The sequence below is a fragment of the Eriocheir sinensis genome, chromosome 44 (assembly GCF_024679095.1).
Source record: "Eriocheir sinensis breed Jianghai 21 chromosome 44, ASM2467909v1, whole genome shotgun sequence".
NCBI classification, from domain to species: Eukaryota; Metazoa; Arthropoda; class Malacostraca; order Decapoda; family Varunidae; genus Eriocheir; species Eriocheir sinensis.
Genome location: NC_066552.1, coordinates 4463793 through 4484162, shown reverse-complemented (window position 1 = coordinate 4484162; position 20370 = coordinate 4463793). Strand labels below are relative to the sequence as shown.

Below are 20370 nucleotides of genomic sequence, written 5' to 3'. Positions count from 1 at the left end.
CACTCACTACTGACCACTTTACCTGCCACTCACTACTGACCACTTTACCTTACCTGCCACTTACTACTGACCACTTTACCTTACCTGCCACTCACTACTGACCACTTTACCTTACCTGCCACCTACTCCTGACCACTTTACCTTACCTGCCACTCACTACTGACCACTTTATCTTACCTGCCACTCACTACTGACCACTTTACCTTACCTGCCACTCACTACTGACCACTTTACCTTACCTGCCACTCACTACTGACCACTTTACCTTACCTGCCACCTACTCCTGACCACTTTACCTTACCTGCCACTCACTACTGACCACTTTACCTTACCTGCCACTCACTACTGACCACTTTACCTTACCTGCCACTCACTACTGACCACTTTACCTTACCTGCCACTTACTCCTGACCACTTTACCTTACCTGCCACCTACTCCTGACCACTTTACCTTACCTGCCACTCACTACTGACCACTTTACCTTACCTGCCACCTACTCCTGACCACTTTACCTTACCTGCCACTTACTCCTGACCACTTTACCTTACCTGCCACTTGCTACCTTTTATTATTACTTTTCTCGACTTGTGTGATGATGCAGCCAATATTTATCATAACAGTTAAAGGACGTAGTTCAAGGGCAGTAAATAAAGATAAAACAAAAAAAACACTAATCCCTGCTCCCACAAACGCAAACAGGAGTGCCAGAAAAAAGGTCAGTTTTTGATGGAGAGATTTCAGGGATAAGTCCTTCAAATTTATCCCTAATTCAAAACGAGCGATGAGTTTTATAGACACAGTTGCCCTAACAACCCTGAACCTGCACTTAATGAAGCTTAATAGGCGTAGAGGAAACAGTTATTGTGCCTGGACATCCCGAGGGTCTTGAGGGGGCTGCCGCGCGTGCTGGGGTCTGCGGGCACGGCGGTGGTGTGGACGCGGCATCAAAGCATCAAGGCGCCACGATCTCAGTAGGCAGATTTGTCCGTATTTGAGACACATTTGAGGTTGAGCGACTTGACCGGTGAAATGAAACAGAGTCAAGGCGATGCTGCTGGCGTCTGGCGTGCCCCTCAGAGTGAAAGTGCTGCCGCGTGCTGCCAGACATGTAAAGCTGACATCAAACAAGACATCTCCCAAAACTACGTGCAAATGAAGACTGTTGTGTTTTGTTTTGTTTTTCATGAAGTGACCATTATATTTGATTACATTACTTATATATTTGAAGACCACTGGTTACATTTGTCTGGATACTGAAAATAAATGAAGCCTTATCTTCGCAGTGGAGTGTCCAGACGCCTCTCCCTCCGAAATTGACCTCCCTTTTGGCCACTCTTCTCTACTTTCTTTCATTGGAGCAGTGCTAGCGTTTTTTGTTTTGTTTTGTTTTATTTATTTTTACCCTTGAGCTGCTCCTTCATCTTCACGTTGCAATTTGGGATCACTGATTGTTTTCATCGATTATTCATTATTTTTATTTGATTATCTATTCATTACTCATCACTAGTCACACTTTCATGGGCGTTGTTGTAACGAGAGGAGAGAGGTATTCTGCGGATGTGAGGAGATGCTAAGTAGACAACGGGTAGGGGGGGGGGGGGGAGTGAAACGTCGAACCGAACGAGGACAGAATTAAGGATGAGGAGGAGGCGGGGAAAGGGAAAGGGAGGAGCTTGGAATCAACCCTTTTGTACTTTCGTTGTCTCGTTCGTATCCCTGGGAAGCACTGGACTTCCCTGGGGCGAATTACAACAGCAAATATAAAATTGTATATCCAAAATCGAGACATTACTATTATTGTGAGTCAGGCAAGACGAGGGAAGCTCCAGAAGAAGTTGCGTAAAAATAAGAAAGGTTGGTAGGCGTGTAGAAAAGTCGGTGTGTTCTAATGCGAGAAATCGGACGTATCAGGCCTCGCTCCGTTCATGGCAGTCACCTAGTGTATATATAGCAGGGCAGGTGACACAGTGCCGCAAGTGCCTGTTCTCCGCCGCTTGCTCCGCCTCCACTCCCGTAAGCATGCACCTCCATCTACCAGTCACTCCCGCGGCAGTCCCCCTTCAGTAGTGTCCCGCCCTGTGTGTGTGTGTGTGTGTGTGTGTTGTATCCCTCAAAGTGCCCATGTCCCGGGGTCGCTCACCTGGGCATGTCAAGGTACCTGGCGTGACACTAACACAGCTTTCGAAGGAGGGTTGCCGCGACGTGTCTGGCAGGACGTAACTCTCCGCCAGTGTCCCAGAGGAGTTTGGGCACTCACTCCCACCGCTTGTCTTAGGTCCTTATTCTTAAACATATCCGGCTCTCATTACGACTCTTCTCCAAGGCCACAGAGAAGATTAACCGGGTTTTCATGGGTGATTTTTTTTCGTTCATGGTTCAGAATTCGTGAAAAAATGATCACCAACATCACAAAACATTCCAAGAGAATCCCAGCAGCTTCTACGAGAGGCTTTTCAAGCAGGATTGCTGAGATGCCGATGCCTTTAAGAATACGCGCTTTAGTATTACAGTCACTTGCATTCTTCCCAGCCCCAATATATCTCTGTTCTCCCCGCCCACCAAACAATGGCCCATAAGCTGTAGTGTCCTGGCACCATAAAAATAAAAAAAAGCTGTCCTCATCCCTGTTAACTTCTAGGCGGCTCTCGCTGGTGGATTTATGTCTTGTCTTCGCGTATATGTAGCCAGCCATTGCTACACTCATTCTCTCCCTCCCTGGGACAATGTTGATAACTATGATGAAATTGAAAGGTTTGTTCAATAGCAAGTAGTTTTAACAGAATCCTCCTCATCCTCCTCCAGACCAGGTCGCCTCGTCACCTCGTCGCCAGTCTTGTGTTGTCCGGGCCACAGCCATGAAGGTGGTGCCAGTGGTGGCGGCGGTGCTGTGCCTCGCCGCGGCGGGGGTCGCCTCGCCCGTGCCGCAGGGCCAGGAGAGGGACGGCCGCTTCTTTCCTTTGATTATCCCAGATTTTATGCCCCATATAGAGGCACGACCCATCATCGTAGACCCTGGTCTTGGCTTAGCAAGCTGGCTGGGAGCCAGCAAAACCAGCTTATGTTCCCCGGGCAAGACCTGCCTCTTAACTATTGGTACTAACCCTAAGGGATAGTGCTGACGATAATGGTAGCGATCACAGTAGTCACGATGGTCATTGATGATGGACGAACCTCAGGTCTTTCACGACGTCCGCTTACACCCACACCCACACCTACACACCCACACCCACACGTACACACCCAGACCCACACGTGCACACCCACACATACATCACACTCCCAGCGCCGATCCGTCTTATGTAGAGCACCGAGGCCGTCTTGTTCTTGGCGGCCTCTCCTGCACCCTGTACCTGTCACCTGCGCCGCCTGTCCTGCCCCAGCGCCCGATGCTTCCAGGTGGCCGCTGTCTCCCCTCCGTGCGTCCAGCCTGCGCGCGAGTGGCCCAGACGTGCGGCCCCTCCCTGTTCCCTGTGGGCGCCGCAGCCTTGTGTGTTGCCTCGGGACAGGTGTTCAGCGGTATTTTGAGGCTGTCCTCGTTTTCTGTTTCTTATTGTTCCTGTTATTTATTTATTTTCGCTCTGTAAGTCGCATCTTTAGTATAGTGAACAGAAAATATGTTGCTAAATTTGACTCATACTCACCCTCCTTGAAGGCTCCTTATTATCTTTTGCTTTTAGTTTTATTTTCGCACTGATAAAACTACCAAGTCCGTGAAGTTTGTGAGCATAATTTTGATTTTCCGGCAGTCAGCTTGCCAAACACGTCCTTTACATGTAAGCAAACGATAGAAGCAGACTTGTGCAGAGATTCGATTTGCTTCTCGTCGGCGCTCTTGTGTTTGTCCAATAAAAGTTTATGTTTGTGATCGCGTTTTTCTACCCCTCATTTCTTTTTTTTCTTTTTTTTTCGGGGAGAGGGGGGGGGAGGGGGGACTTTATATGCACTCACCTCTCTCATGCGTTATTTTCAGTCTCGTATTCGTAAGTCAAATGTGAGAATGTCAGTCAATGTGTAGCTACTTGTACCTTTTGCTTGATAATAAAATGATGGAGAGAGAGAAGGAATGAGAGAGACACACAGACAGACAGACACAGACTTATTTACTGACTGAATTACTAATAGATTCCTTTTCATTATATATCATTATCATCATCATAATTCTCGTACTCCTTTCTTTCCTTCGTTCTTTCCTTCCTTCGTTCTTTCCTTCCTTCGTTCTTTTCTTTTTTCTTCCTTCCTTCGTTCTTTCCTTCCTTCGTTCTTTTCTTCTTTCTTCCTTCCTTCGTTCTTTCCTTCCTTTGTTCTTTTCTTCTTTCTTCCTTCCTTCGTTCTTTCCTTCCTTCGTTCTTTTCTTCTTTCTTCCTTCCTTCGTTCTTTCCTTCCTTCGTTCTTTTCTTCTTTCTTCCTTCCTTCGTTCTTTCCTTCCTTCGTTCTTTTCTTCTTTCTTCCTTCCTTCGTTCTTTCCTTCCTTCGTTCTTTTCTTCTTTCTTCCTTCATTCGTTCTTTTCTTCTTTCTTCCTTCCTTCGTTCTTTCCTTCCTTTGTTCTTTTCTTCTTTCTTCCTTCCTTCGTTCTTTTCTTCTTTCTTCCTTCATTCGGGCTTTTCTTCTTGCTTCCTTCGTTCTTTTCTTCTTTCTTCCTTCCTTCGTTCTTTCCTTCCTTTGTTCTTTTCTTCTTTCTTCCTTCCTTCGTTCTTTTCTTCTTTCTTCCTTCCTTCGTTCTTTTCTTCTTTCTTCCTTCCTTCGTTCTTTTCTTCTTTCTTCCTTCCTTCGTTCTTTTCTTCTTTCTTCCTTCCTTCGTTCTTTTCTTCTTTCTTCCTTCCTTCGTTCTTTCCTTCCTTTGTTCTTTTCTTCTTTCTTCCTTCCTTCGTTCTTTTCTTCTTTCTTCCTTCCTTCGTTCTTTTCTTCTTTCTTCCTTCCTTCGTTCTTTCCTTCCTTCGTTCTTTTCTTCTTTCTTCCTTCCTTCGTTCTTTTCTTCTTTCTTCCTTCCTTCGTTCTTTCCTTCCTTTGTTCTTTTCTTCTTTCTTCCTTCCTTCGTTCTTTTCTTCTTTCTTCCTTCCTTCGTTCTTTTCTTCTTTCTTCCTTCCTTCGTTCTTTTCTTCCTTCGTTCTTTTCTTCTTTCTTCCTTCCTTCGTTCTTTCCTTCCTTTGTTCTTTTCTTCTTTCTTCCTTCCTTCGTTATTTGCGTCTTTCTTCCTTCCTTCGTTCTTTTCTTCTTTCTTCCTTCCTTCGTTCTTTCCTTCCTTCGTTCTTTTCTTCTTTCTTCCTTCCTTCGTTCTTTCCTTCCTTCGTTCTTTTCTTCTTTCTTCCTTCCTTCGTTCTTTTCTTCTTTCTTCCTTCCTTCGTTCTTTCCTTCCTTCGTTCTTTTCTTCTTTCTTCCTTCCTTCGTTCTTTCCTTCCTTCGTTCTTTTCTTCTTTCTTCCTTCCTTCGTTCTTTTCTTCTTTCTTCCTTCCTTCGTTCTTTCCTTCCTTTGTTCTTTTCTTCTTTCTTCCTTCCTTCGTTCTTTTCTTCTTTCTTCCTTCCTTCGTTCTTTCCTTCCTTCGTTCTTTTCTTCTTTCTTCCTTCCTTCGTTCTTTTCTTCTTTCTTCCTTCCTTCGTTCTTTCCTTCCTTCGTTCTTTTCTTCTTTCTTCCTTCCTTCGTTCTTTCCTTCTTTCTTCCTTCCTTCGTTCTTTCCTTCCTTTGTTCTTTTCTTCTTTCTTCCTTCGTTCTTTTCTTCTTTCTTCCTTCCTTCGTTCTTTCCTTCTTTCTTCCTTCCTTCGTTCTTTTCTTCTTTCTTCCTTCCTTCGTTCTTTTCTTCTTTCTTCCTTCCTTCGTTCTTTTCTTCTTTCTTCCTTCCTTCGTTCTTTCCTTCCTTTGTTCTTTTCTTCTTTCTTCCTTCCTTCGTTCTTTTCTTCTTTCTTCCTTCGTTCTTTCCTTCCTTTGTTCTTTTCTTCCTTCGTTCTTTTCTTCTTTCTTCCTTCCTTCGTTCTTTCCTTCCTTCGTTCTTTTCTTCTTTCTTCCTTCGTTCTTTCCTTCCTTCGTTCTTTCCTTCCTTTGTTCTTTTCTTCTTTCTTCCTTCCTTCGTTCTTTTCTTCTTTCTTCCTTCCTTCGTTCTTTCCTTCCTTCGTTCTTTTCTTCTTTCTTCCTTCCTTCGTTCTTTCCTTCCTTCGTTCTTTTCTTCTTTCTTCCTTCCTTCGTTCTTTTCTTCTTTCCTTCCTTAGTTCTTTTCTTCCTTCGTTCTTTAATTCTTTCTTACATCCTTCGTTCTTTCCTTCCTTTGTTCTTTTCTTCTTTCTTCCTTCTTCGTTCTTTTCTTCTTTCTTCCTTCCTTCGTTCTTTTCCTTCCTTCGTTCTTTTCTCTTTCTTCCTTCCTTCGTTCTTTTCTTCTTTCTTCCTTCGTTCTTTCCTTCGTTCTTTTCTTCTTTCTTCCTTCCTTCGTTCTTTTCTTCTTTCTTCCTTCCTTCGTTCTTTCCTTCCTTCGTTCTTTTCTTCTTTCTTCCTTCCTTCGTTCTTTCCTTCCTTTGTTCTTTTCTTCCTTCGTTCTTTTCTTCTTTCTTCCCTCCTTCGTTCTTTCCTTCCTTCGTTCTTTCCTTCCTTTGTTCTTTTCTTCTTTCTTCCTTCCTTCGTTCTTTTCTTCTTTCTTCCCTCCTTCGTTCTTTCCTTCCTTCGTTCTTTCCTTCCTTTGTTCTTTTCTTCTTTCTTCCTTCCTTCGTTCTTTCCTTCCTTTGTTCTTTTCTTCTTTCTTCCTGCCTTCGTTCTTTCCTTCCTTCGTTCTTTTCTTCTTTCTTCCTTCCTTCGTTCTTTCCTTCCTTTGTTCTTTTCTTCTTTCTTCCTTCCTTCGTTCTTTCCTTCCTTTGTTCCTTCCTTCCTTCCTTTTTTCCTTTCTTCCTTCCTTTTTCTTTTTTTCCTCTTTCCCCTTCTTCCTTCCCTCCTCTCTCTTATTTCCCTCCTCCTTCTCCTCGCTCTCTCACTTCTCCTTTACTTTCTTCCTCCTCTCTCCCTCAGTTCTTTCCTTCCTTCTATTCTCCCTTTTTTCCTACCTCCTTCCTTTCCTACCCACCTCTCCCATCCACCCGTTCTCCTTTCTTACCTATTTATCTCTTTCCCTTCTTTTTCCTTCCTTCCTTCCTTCTTTCCTCCCTCATTGCTTCTCCCTCTCATTCATTCTTCATTTCTTATCTACCTATCACCTTCTTCCCTTCCTTTCTTCCTTATTTCATTCCTACCCTCCTACCCTCTTTCCCTCCTTCCTCCCTTCCTTCCCTCTTTCCTTCCTTCCTTCCTTCCTTCCATCCTTCCTCATTCCTCCTGTTTCATCACGTGACCTTTCGGGAGGTCACGCCAGACTCTTCGTGACCTCTGGCGGGCTCTCGCGACAGCTCCTCCCTCACGCTTTGACCTCCCTGCCACCCACGAGGTCAAAGGTCAACCAGATGGAGGATGGGGGTTGCTCTCTCTCTCTCTCTCTCTCTCTCTCTCTCTCTCTCTCTCTCTCTCTCTCTCTCTCTCTCTCTCTCTCTCTCTCTCTCTCTCTCTCTCTCTCTCTCTCTCTCTCTCTCTCTCTCTCTCTAAGTTTATATCTATAATTATAATCAATATTTTTAAAGGTTTTTCATATTGTTTATCATTCAGAAAGACTTTACATTTTTTTCATATTTTTCTTTTCTTTTTTTTCTGTATGTTTTCCAGAAAGGTTATTGTTCTTTAGTCTCGACAAAGCACAGGAAAATAAAGGAAAGTATTTAACAATCCAAATTTTTCTTTTCCTTTAGGGAAAGCAAATAAAAAAAATAGTGTAATGCCGTGATTTCTCTTCCTTCTTACACACGATCTTTTTTTCTTCAGCATTCTTCCTTTCTCCCTCCGACTCATAGCTTCTATAACTTGCTCCAATCCAATGCCTGTTCTCCCTGCGTCTCCCTTGTAGCTACGTTTTCTGTCGTCCACTCTGCCACCATACCATGGCTTTCGCTGGTGATGCTCAGAATGTTGTTGATACGGCCTTTCTTGTTATTATTATTATTGTTGCTGTTGTTGTTGTTGTTGCTGCTGCTGTTTCTTCTCTTTAATGCCAGTGTTTCTCAACGTGGGCCACATGGCCCCCCTGGGGGTCATGATAAATTTTCAGGGCCATAGAACAAAATTAGGAAAATGGGGGGCCACAGGGGGCCACAGAACTTACTAAGTTTGCGTTGCTCATATGAGCTTAATATTTTCATATTTGTTTTATAGTGTTTTCTTATCAGCTGTTCTACTGCTTCATTTAGCGACTTAGCGTCTTTTTGCTGTAATCCTGGCAACATTGAGCTGGCAACACTGGATTCAGGGTTGCTATGTTTGTCCTTTTAAGGACATTCTGTCCCATTTTGGTCCGTTTGTCCTTTAATTTTCCTAAAAAAAAAGACACCCTTTATCTGCCTTTTTTTTTACATAGTATATCTTTTTCCTGCTTACACGTTAACATAAGGCAGCGCTAACGAATTGAGTCTGACTGTCAGATCATGTTCGTGTACGTAGTGGTACCAGTACTGGACGCGTTAGGACTCAGGAAGGTTGATCCTAACAACGATCATTACTATTTCTACTTCCTCTTCCCTGGCCACGAGAACACAAATTACCTTGGAGGGGGCCACTGCCGAAAAAAGGTTGAGAAACCCTGCTTTAATCCATCCCGTTATCATTGTTTTCGTTGTTATTGATTATATTGGCTTCTCTTGTTCTTATTGAAGTCGTTTTTGTTGTTGTTAATTTTGATCTTTCTTTCAGTCTATTATTGTTGATTTTGTTTTTGCTGGTTGTAGTGTTGTTGCTATGGCCTCTTTTGATGTTGTTATTCTTCTTCTTTACGGCTTGTGTTGTTCTTTTCTGCTCGTGTTGTTTTCTGCTTGTATTGTTGTTGTTCTTTTCTGCTCGTCGCGTTATTGTTGTCGTTGTCCCCTTTTGCTACCCTCCTCGTCCTCGCTTGCCCTCCGCCCCCCTTCAGTAGCGCCATTGCCTCACACCGTCAGCCCCTTCCTGCCCCGCGCCGCCCCTCGCTCCCCGGGTCGTCTCGCCTCGCTGACTCGCAACGAAACGATTCATTGCGCTGCACACATCAACCCTGCGCCCCCATGCTCCCGGGGAAGGCGATGAGGAAAGAGGTCCGTCAGTTTGTGTGTATTTTTCTTCTTTTTATTTCAGTGTGTGTGTGTGTGTGTGTGTGTGTGTGTGTGTGTGTTTCTCTTCAGACAATTTTTTTTCTACTTTGCTATAGGTTAAATACGTTGCTTGCCGCTGTATGGTCGTGTATGGTTGGTTACTTGTGTGTTTTACCGAAGTTGGGCTGAGGAAAACGGTCCTTCATTTTATGTATTTTGTTTCTCCCTTTTTTTCCTTTTATCAAGGCAGTTTTGGTCTACATTGCTAAAGGTTGAATGGGTTGCTTGTCGCTGTATGGTCATGTTTGGTTGGTTACTTGTGTGTTTTAACGATAAAGGACTGAGGAAAACGGTTCGTCATTTTGTGTTTTTTATCTCCTTTCTTGTTTTCGTTTATCTTAAGGCAGTCTTGGTCTACAGAGTTAAATTTGAACGGGTTGCTTGTTGCTGTATGGTTGTATTTGCGTCTCAGGTGTTTGGGATCTGATGAACAGGAGGTTATAACGCCTGGACTCCTCACTTTCTACCTGCTTCATCTCTTATAATAACAATAATAAACTACCTTTTTCTCCTATTATTTCTCATTTCACCTTCATAGCCGCGTCGTCCCGTGAAGTGTTGCCGTCACTGCCCAGGTGTGTCGGCGTGCAGGTGTCCCTCCACGCCGCGCCGCCTCTGACTTCCAAGTATTTTGAGGTCAGTGCGTGGCAGCCGTTGCGTACACTGACCAACACGGAGCCGCCGATTTACTCACACATACGGAGCGACAACGAGAGGTTAGCTTTCTAGTGATCCTTAGTTCATGCTTCCTACGACTTATGTTCTTTCAAAAGGGGAGTATTAAGACGTCTCTGGGAGTAAATATGATTGCTGTTGACTCACAACACGACTTTCGACCCAAACGCTCATGTGAATCGCAACTCATTTCTACATTTCACGACTTTACGAGGCTACTTGACCGACGTGACATTAAACAAGTTGGCGCTATTATTTTAGATCTTGCCCAATCCTTCGACAAAGTCCCGCACAAAAGACTGACATTAAAATTGAAATACTACGGTATTTCAGGACCTATTCTACACTGGATCACTGCATTTCTTACTAACCGGACTCAACGTGTTCTTCTTGACGGATCTTCATCTGACACTGTCCCTGTTTCTTCAGGTGTCCCACAAGGCACCGTTGTAGGCCCCCTTCCTTTCCTCCTGTACATTAACGATCTTCCACTCTCAACGCCTAACTCTTCTACTAGACTATTTGCCGACGATAGTTTGCTGTTTAGAGCAGTAAAGACCACCGACGACTGCAGACTGATACAAAAAGACTTAGGGCGGGATTCATCAAACCATTTACCGGACCTCTGTCTGGTAAGTCTCGCGGTATCTCCGCCCTCCCGGTAAATCGGCATTCATCAACCACTTACCGGAGCCGTGGTAAGGCCAAAGTTACCACACTGCCGCGGCTCATGTTCGGAGGCGATTTTGAGCCTATGTATTTTTACCTCGTGAACCATCAGAAGCAGAAAAGCATGCAGATTTGGGATCTGGGCTTATATAAGCGATGTGACGAAAACCAGCTGGTTGAAGAGAAATAAATGCAAGAAAATGTGTACTCCCTATTCATTTAACGTTGATTTTCGTATGTGTATTTACACATTATTGTTACAATTTTATGCTAGTGTGATGCAGAATTTTCTCAAGAAGATGATGGTGGTCTCCATTTTTCTCAAAAATGAATGTTGGGGTCAGGAAGCGGGGTGGGAGTGAGGTGTGTGAAGTCGTCGGTTTGGGATGAACTGGGCAGACCCGTGCACGGCCTCAGGCAGGCTTCACTTGCAGGCCGCACTCTATAGTATGTAAGTCTGTGGAACTGTCCACCCACATGACTTTTCCCTACTTGTTAAAACACTGCAGAGGGAATAATGTACTGTCTGTGACAGTCACCTCCCGTCTCAAGTCTCCAATATTCTTGCTGTGGAGTTTAATGTCGTAAAATTTTGCTTTGACCTCCTCCACACTACTCACGAAGTCACTCGATCACGCCATTCACCTCAGCAGCCACAACTTCCCACGCCCACACCCATTGCTTGGCTGCACCAGTGAGTCATGATGACAATGGCCCCCAAGCCAATCTCGGTTGCGAGGGGTGAGTATGGGCAAACATTAGAATAATACCCAATCTTGTGATAGCGAGGCACGCAGCTGGCGTTGGCGACGGAAAACTATGTAGGTAACACAAAAATGTTCAGAATATAGCTAGGCTACATAAGCGAGTATATTTTTATTTCAAGAATAAATATACAAGTAACGTGCATTCATTCGTAAAAAATGCATGTAATTGAGGGATCACCACGCTAATTATTTGTTTTAAGGCAGTATTTACGCCTGTACAATACACATGTCTTGATTTTGAAGTCTGTGTATTAGTAAACAAACGACACGTGAAAGCTGAAATACAGCATCAAAGGTCGCACGTGATTGGCTGTCCAGCCCAACCAATCGTTGCTAGGGTGCGAGTTACCGGAGCGTTACCATACCGTTGAGGAATGCCGTGTTTGAAAGATGCCGCAGCTCTGGTAGCGCTCCGGTAAATGTGAGAGATACCGGAGGCGTGGCTGGTAAGATTGATGAATCCGGGCCCAGGGTGGGAGGGTGGAATGACCCGCCCTCCAGCGGTGGGAGCGCACCTGGCAGTTGCACTTCCGACCAGACAAATGCAAACTGTTAAAATTCACCAGATCTTACAACCCCATCAATCATATTTACACTCTCCATAATTCAGAACTAGAATCAGTCCACACACACAAGTATCTTGGTGTCCATCCATCCACAAACCTTAAGTTCAACACCCACATAGACCACATCAGTGCCACAGCCAACCGAACTCTGGGGTTCCTGACGAGGAATTTATATAACTGCAGACCTGATATAAAACAGACACACTTGTGAGACCAACACTTGAATACTGCTCCACGGTGTGGGATCCTTACACACACAGAAACATTGATTGGTTAGAACAAATCAACACCAAGGCGGCTAGGTTCATTACAAACAATTACACTCGAACGCCTGGCATCACAACACAGATCAAACAACAGATAAACATGGAACCTCTTCACATACGCAGACAAGCACACAGACTTACACTTATGTACAAGATCACAAACACTCACATTGACATTGACCCACATACATACTTACACAACGCAAACAGTCAACGTACTCGTAACACACACATCCATAAATACCAAACATATCACACTAACACTGACGCATACAAGCACTCATACTTTCCACGCACCATACGTGACTGGAACAGCCTCCCTCATCAGATTTTAGACTGCGGTACAATAGACTCATTCAGAAAACAAATACACACTCACTTGTCACCACAACACACCAACACTAACAATTACACTTGATTCACTTCCCTCCCCTGCACACTCGGCTCCCCCGTCCCCCCAACAGCCAACACAAATATGTGTGGTATGCACCTGTACGGGTGCCATGAGCATCATGTATCCAGATCCAGAAGATTCGGACCGAACGAGGACAGAATTGATTAGGATGAGGAGGCGGGGAAAGGGAAGAGCCTTGAAGCAACTCTTTTGTACTTTCGTTGTCTCGTTCGTATCCCTGGGCAGCACTGAACTTCCCTGGGGCGAATTCCGACAGATATAAATATAAAAGTGCATATCCAAAACCGAGACCCTATTATTGTGAGTCAGACAAGACGGGGGAAGCTCCAGAAGAAGTTGCGTCAAAAATAAGAAAGGTTGGTAGGCGTGTAGAAAAGACGGTGTGAACTAAGGCGAGAAATCGGACGTATCAGGCCTCGCTCCGTTCATGGCAGTCACCTAGTGTATATATAGCAGGGCAGGTGACACAGTGCCGCAAGTGCCTGTTCTCCGCCGCCCCGCTCCGCTTCCACTCCCGTAAGCATGCACCTCCATCTATCTGTCACTCCTGCGGCAGTCCACCCCCGGCAGGAGTGTCCCGCCTTGTGTGTGTGCAGAGGGGATGTGTGTAGGTGTGGGTGTGGGTGTGTGTATGGGTGTGGGTGTGGGTGTGAGAGTGAGTTGTATCCCTCAAAGTGCCCTTGTCCCGGGGTCGCTCACCTGGGCATGTCAAGGTACGGGGCGTGAGACTAACACACCTTTCGAGGGAGGACTGCCGCGTCGTGTCTGGCAAGGACGTCTCAGTCACTTGCATTCTTCCCAGACCCAATATATCTCTGTTCTGCCCGCCCACCAAACACTAGCCCATAAGCTTCAGTGTCCTGATACTATAAAAGATCTGTCCTTATTCCAGTTAACTTGTAGGCGGCTCTCGTTGACGGATTAATGTCTATGTATATGTAGCCCGCCGCTCCTTCGCTCATTATTTACCTCCTTGGGACAATGTTAATAATTATGATGAAATTTGAAAGCTTTGTTCAATAGCAAGTAGTTTTAACAGAATCCTCCTCCTCCTCATCCTCCTCCAGACCAGGTCGCCTCGTCACCTCGTCGCCAGTCTCGTGTCGTCCGGGCCACAGCCATGAAGGTGGTGCCAGTAGTGGTGGCGGTGCTGTGCCTCGCCGCTGCGGGGGTCGCCTCGCCCGTGCCGACGTTCGGGTACGGGAACGGCCGCATTTTTCCTTTAAGTAGGCCAGATTTTATGCCCAATATACAGGCAGGACCCATCTTCGCATACCCTGGCCTTGGCATAGCACGCTTGCTGGGAGCCGGCAAAACCAGCTATGGTCCCCGGGCAAAAGCTGCCTCTTAACTTTTGGTAGTGCCCCTGAGGATATCTACCATAGTGCTGACGATCACAGTAGTCACGATGGTCATTGATGGTGGACGAACCTCAGGTCTTTCACGACGTCCGCTTACACCCACACCCTAACGTACACACCCACACCCACACGTACACACCCACACCCACACGTACACACCCACACCCACACGTACACACCTACACCCCCACGTGCACACCCACACACACATCACACTCCCAGCGCCGATCCGTCTTGTGTAGAATAATAAACTATATCATTCTCTCATTTCCTCATTTCACCATCACAGCCGCGTCCTCCCGGGAAGTGTCGCCGTCACTGTCCAGATGTGTCGGCGTGCAGGTGTCCCTCCACGCCTAGCCGCCACTGACCTCTAACTATTTTGAGGTCAGTGCGTGCCAGCCGTTGCGGACACTGACCAACACGGAGCCGCCGGTGCACTCACACACACGAAGGGACAAGGAGAGGTTAGCTGTCTAGTGATCTTTGGTTCATGCTTCCTACGACTTGGATGCTTTCGAAAGAGGAGTATTTAGACATCCCTGGGAGTAAATATGATTGTTGTTGTTGTTGTTTTGAGGGGACGTATGTGTTCTTTTGGGGATGAGTCTGTTACGATTTTTTTTTTTTTTTTTTCGCTATTTTATGTCATGTTTTTAGTATGTTTTTTTTTTTCGTTTGTTTTTGTCTTTTGGTCTGTCTCGTTTGTTTTGTCTCTTGGTTTCTCTCGTTTGTTTTGTCTGTTGGTTAGTATTGTTTTTGTTTGTAATGTCTTTTTTTTACTTTCGTTTACCTTCAAAAGAAACAATAGTAAAGTTGTCCTGTATTTACCCGATTAGCTGTTAGTACCTCGAGGAAGAGCTCAGCGTTATTTATATATTTCAGTTGATAGATGTTTTACCTTCCGGAGACTGCCACTCACCGAACATTACCGCCTGAGCCTCCCTCCCTTCCCAAACCTCCCCAGAAGGACACAACACGAAGGAAAGCTGAAGATACCTCGCCGCTACGCCTTTGTTTGAGAAGCGTCGCTGCGGCCGCTGAATAAAAATAAAACCCAAATATTTGTTCAGGCAGTACACCACCTAAGCTTGCAGGCAGGACTTGAGGCCATCACTGCAGGAGGAGGAGGAGGAGGAGGAGGAGGTGGCAGAGGCTCCTTTCCTATACCGGTGTTGGCCTTCATGACACGAGTAAGAGTGCGTCATGCTGTCCACTTCTTACTTCGTCATGATAGCGTCAGGTCCTGTTTATCTTGCTTTGTATAAATATAATCCCGTGTTGGCATGAGTTATTTATTTGGGCGGTAAAAAAAAGCAGTATCCGTTAACATGAGTAATGCGAGGGACGATCAGAGGGGCGTGTGTGTTACAGGGTTGCCGTGTTACTTCCGCTCAAGGTCGTCGACAATACCGAACTCAGAGTTGGAGATTTCGTAGAGAGACTCGGAGTCGGTGCAGGGAATGGCTTCAGCGGGCGTGGCGCAGGTGAGGGACTCCTGGCTGAACACCGTCTGGTTGCCGCACACGAAGGAGAAGTGCGCCGTCTCCGCCACCTCGCCCGCGTCGTCGGTGATGGGCAGACACACGTGGAACACCCGGCAGTCGGTGGCCACGTCGGCGTAGTAGCCGTAGGATCGGCCCAGACATTCGAAGTTCTGGACGGGCTCGGCGCCGAGGATGTCGAGGTAGCCGTCGGAGAACCTGTAGGCCATCCTGGCGGAGGCGGCGGCGGCGAGGCACAGCAGGGCGGCGAGGACCTTCATGTTGATATCTGAGGAAGTGGAAGAAGGAACATTACATCACCAGCTTCATGTATGCATCACCACATAGGTCCGCATTCTTAAACACTTCAGAGCCCAAACACATATTTGACAAGGCTTTCCTAGGTGTTTGAAGCATTTGCAGGTGTAGTTTTATGACCCTTTTATTAGTTTGATCATAATTTTAAGCCATGAACCTGAAAAAACAGTCATTAGAGCGCGTCTGATCCCCTTTTCGACCCTTGGGAATAGTTGATGCGAGTGGCGGAACCGTCCAAGAATAACGACCATTACTCCTTCCCTTCCCTCTCCGTCTCCTACTCTTCCTCCTCCTCCTCCTCCTATCTGCTGTCTCCCCTACATTACCCCTTCCCTTCCCTCTCCCTCCTCCCTTTCTCTCCCTCCTACTCCTCCTTCTATTCGCTCTCCCCGTACATTACACCTTCCCTTCCCTCTCCGTCTCCTACTCTTCCTCCTCCACCTCCTATGCAGTGTCCCCCTACATTACCCTTTCCTTCCCTCTCCGTTCTCTCCTCCTCCTCCTCCTATGCGCTTTCCCACTACATTACCCCTTCCCTTCCTTCTCCGTCTTCCTCTACTCTTCCTCCTCCTCCTCCTCCTCCTTCTATGCGTTATCCTACCACACTACCCCTTCCCTTCCCTCTTCGCTCTCTCTTGCTCTTCCTCCTCCTCCTCCTCCTCCTTTTCCTCCTCTTCATTCGCTGTCCTCCTCGCTTCACAACACCACGAGGACAAGACCACCACACACTTCCCTCATAACCCGGCTCTCGACTCGAATATTAAATCTCACGAGGTATAATGAAGACTCACGCCGCCTGGACAAAGCCAACAGCTACCCGCCTCTCACCGCCCCCGCGCCCTGTGCACGAGCCAAACCTTTGCTTACTTAGTGGTTATGGCTCGCCCTCCGCCGGCAAGGACACGTGGGGGAGGAGGAGGAGGAGGAGGAGGAGGAGAAAAAGAAAAGAAGAAGAAGAAGGAAAAGAAGACAAGGAGGAGGAGGAAGAAAAAAAGAAAAAGAAGAAGAAGAAGAGGACGACAAGGAGTAGGAGGAAGAAAAGAAGAAAAGATGAAGAAGAAGAAGAGGAGGAGGAAGAGGAGGAGGAGGAGGAGGAAAAAGAAAAAGAAGGGGAACAAAAAGAAGAAGAGGATGAGGACGAGAGACGAGGAGTAGGAGAAAGAGGAGGAGGAGGAGAAAAGAAAAGAAGAAAAAGAAGACGAGGAGGAGGAGGAAGAAAAGAGAAAAAAGAAAAAGAAGAAGAAGAGGACGACAAGGAGGAGGAGGAAGAAAAGAAGAAAAAGAAGAAGAAGAACACAAAAGAAGAACAAACAACAGCAGACCTGCTGGTCCTGACGAGGCTGTTTGTGACAAGCTACACTAACTATCTAATCAAAGGTGGAAGATGAAGGACAGCAAAGGCGAAGGCTCCTCCCCACCCCCCATCCCTCCAGCCAAAGCTGGCAGGAAAGGAAAAAGAACCATGCAGCATGGAAAAACTGCCTGGAAATTATGTAGGAAAGAGGAAAGAACTACCATTACTGCTACCACTAACCAAGAGGAGGAGGAGGAGAAGAAGAAGGAAAAAGAAAAAGAACAAAAAGAAAAAGGAGAGGACGAGGACGAGAGACGAGGAGGAGGAAAAAGAAGAAGAAAGACGAGGAAGAAGAATACAGTAGAAAAGAAGAAAGCTAATGTAACAACAATAGCAACAACAACAAAGATAAAAAAAAACCAGCTCGTGCTATGCAGATGTATATAAATAAATGAAAAAAAAACTTCCATGTATACCAAAAGAAGTAAAAGTAAGATAGAGATAACAAATGGGGAGTCAGAGGCCGAGTGGTCAGCGTGTGGGCGTGGTGAACACGAGTCCCACCGATGCATGCCGGCAATTTCCAACCATCGCAGAGTGGCAGAAGATTACCCACATGCCGCCCAACAGATCTTCAGTCAACCCTAACTTCAGCGATTTCGTTCAAAATTGAGCACCGTGGGGCAGCATGAGCCAAGCAAGAGCCATACATCACGGCAGCCACTATAAATATAATTCGCCTGCGCCACTAACGGGTTGGGGTCGAACAAGAGACTCCTCAAGAAAGCATTCCAACGCTCTAGGCAGCACTTAAAAAATGTCAGTAGAATAAGGACCCAACAGTAATTGTTAATGTTTGGTTACTAGGAAGATAATTTTAGGACGGGATAAATGGCAGAGAGAGAAACTAATGAGCAGCAAGTAGCGGGCTTTTTTTTATTATTGTTTCCTATTTTTGTGCCCTTGAGCTGTCTCCTTGTTGTAAAAAAAAAAATGAACGCTTTAAACACCTACTGAACGCTAATAGAAGGAGCTGAATGACTGGAACAAGTAAAAGAATGCTGATTAGAAACGGTTTAATCAACGAACTTAAGAGCAACCGAACAACCGAACTGCATAACTACAGCCACCACCACCATTACCACTACAACCACCACCACCACCACCACAAGAACCATCACCACCCCTTCGTCACTCCCTCGATCACTGTACTCACCGTTGATGCTCGTGTAGGCGGAGTGTTGCCTGTCGGGGTGGTCAGCGGCTTTATATAGGAGCTTCCCTTCCCTTCCCTTCCCTCAAGAGCAAGGTGTGAGGCGGCTCGCCGTCCCTAAGACACCCCGGGATTATGTTGACGTAACCTTGAGGGCGCCATTCTCCCTCTCCTGGCGTCTGAAGATGGTTTGTGTGTGTGGTTGTGTGTGTCGAGTTTACCTGCTTGTTCCCTCCGCCTCCGCTCCCGCTGCTCCTACTCCTACTCCTGCTTCTTTTTTTTACAGTAAGGGAAGCAGCTCAGAGGTAAAAACAACAACAACCAAATAAAAAGCAAAGTAAGGGAAGCAGCTCAGAGGTAAAAACAACAACAACCAAATGAAAAGCAAAGTAAGGGAAGCAGCTCAGAGGTAAAAACAACAACAACCAAATAAAAAGCAAAGTAAGGGAAGCAGCTCAAAGGTAAAAACAACAACAACCAAATAAAAAGCAAAGTAAGGGAAGCAGCTCAAAGGTAAAAACAACAACAACCAAATAAAAAGCAAAGTAAGGGAAGCAGCTCAGAGGTAAAAACAACAACAACCAAATAAAAAGCAAAGTAAGGGAAGCAGCTCAGAGGTAAAAACAACAACAACCAAATAAAAAGCAAAGTAAGGGAAGCAGCTCAGAGGTAAAAACAACAACAACCAAATAAAAAGCAAAGTAAGGGAAGCAGCTCAGAGGCAAAAACAACAACAACCAAATGAAAAGCAAAGTAAGGGAAGCAGCTCAGAGGTAAAAACAACAACAACCAAATAAAAAGCAAAGTAAAGGAAGCAGCTCAGAGGTAAAAACAACAACAACCAAATAAAAAGCAAAGTAAGGGAAGCAGCTCAGAGGTAAAAACAACAACAACCAAATAAAAAGCAAAGGAAGGGATACAGCTCAGAGGTAAAAACAACAACAACCAATTAAAAAGCCCGCTAGACAATGTTCCGAATAAAAGCAGAAAGAGCGAGAGGTCAAACATGAGGTCAATCTGTTGGTTCTTCTTCGCTACTTCGTCTTCAGTGTTGGTCTTGTTGTCTGTTCTTCCTTTTCCTCCTTTCCCACCTTTTTTTTATTTCTCGTGTTTTCTTTCCTTCTGTATGTTTTATTTTTGGGTCTGGATTTTTTCTTTTTCTTTTTTCTGTTTTGTTTTCAATTCTTTTTTTGTGTGATTTTTGTTTCCTCTAGCGTTTATCTTCTTTTTTTCATCTCTTTTTTTTTCTGCCTCTTCTTCTTCGTCGTCGTCTGTTTCTTCTTCTATTTCCTCCTCTTCTTCTTCTTCTTCTTCTTCTTCTTCTTCTTCTTCTTCTTCTTCTTCTTCTTCTTTTTCTACTTCTTCTTCTTCTTCTTCTTCTACTTTTCTTCTTCTTCTTCTTTTTCTTCTTCTTCTTCTTCTTCTTCTTCTTCTCGTCCATCTCCTTTTTTCGTATGTTTCTCTTTTGCTTGAAATCAATCTTAGTTTCTCTTTGCTCGCTGCTCCTTTATTTGCTTTTCTTTCACCTCTCTTCATTTAATCATCCATTCCACTTCCTTTTCTTTGCATTGCTCTCCACTCTAAGTCGTTCGTTCACCTTTTTTAGTAACTCCATTTGTCTTTCCTTTTACAATCTCTAATATTTTCTTTTAATCAGCCAATAATTATCTTTTTTTTTATCCCTGTTACTTCATCTCCCTTTTTTTTTCATTATTCGAAACCGTCTTCTAAATTTCTTATACATTAATTTAATTCCTTGTTTTTCTTTTTCTATTTTTTCTATAATTTTCTTTTCTATTTATATTTTCTTTGCTATCTCTCTAGATTTTTACGATGAAAGAAATATACAAGTTTTCAGTCTTGCGTAACCCATGTGTGTGTGTGTGTGTGTGTGTGTGTGTGTGTGTGTGTGTGTGTGTGTGTGTGTATGTCAGCGTTGTAAGTAGGCCGCAGACATCCCTGGGGTGTTTACAAAGATGAGAAAGCAAAGAAAAAGCTGTTGATGCATTAAAAATTTTGATATAACTACCTTTGGCGAGGGAGGTTGTTCTGATGATGATGATGGTAGTGGTAACAGTGATGGTAGTGGTGGTGGTAACAGTGATGGTTGTGGTGGTAACAGTGATGGCAGTGGTGGTGGTAACAGTGATGGTTGTGGTGGTGGTA

General features: G+C 45.1%; 1 protein-coding gene and 1 long non-coding RNA gene across 2 annotated transcripts; one reads left to right on the top strand and one right to left on the bottom strand.

Annotated features, from left to right (window-relative positions):
• The first annotated feature begins 1734 nt into the window (after positions 1 to 1734).
• Positions 1735 to 3863, top strand: LOC126980317 (uncharacterized). The gene is made up of 2 exons (XR_007733068.1): positions 1735 to 2014; positions 2804 to 3863. It is a non-coding gene; the product is annotated as an uncharacterized LOC126980317 (long non-coding RNA).
• Positions 3864 to 15176: 11313 nt separating this feature from the next.
• Positions 15177 to 18344, bottom strand: LOC126980315 (U-scoloptoxin(01)-Er1a-like). Its single transcript, XM_050830063.1, has 2 exons — positions 18208 to 18344; positions 15177 to 15668 (listed from the first exon to the last, which is right to left on the bottom strand). Exon 2 carries the CDS (start codon positions 15658 to 15660, stop codon positions 15280 to 15282), a length of 381 nt encoding a protein of 126 aa, XP_050686020.1. The 5' UTR covers positions 15661 to 15668; positions 18208 to 18344; the 3' UTR covers positions 15177 to 15279.
• Between the last annotated feature and the right edge of the window lie 2026 nt (positions 18345 to 20370).

What these genes read in the sequence shown, in the direction of transcription:
- LOC126980315 (XM_050830063.1), bottom strand. Translation starts at nt 15,660, where the DNA reads ATGAAGGTCCTCGCCGCCCTGCTGTGCCTCGCCGCCGCCGCCTCCGCC.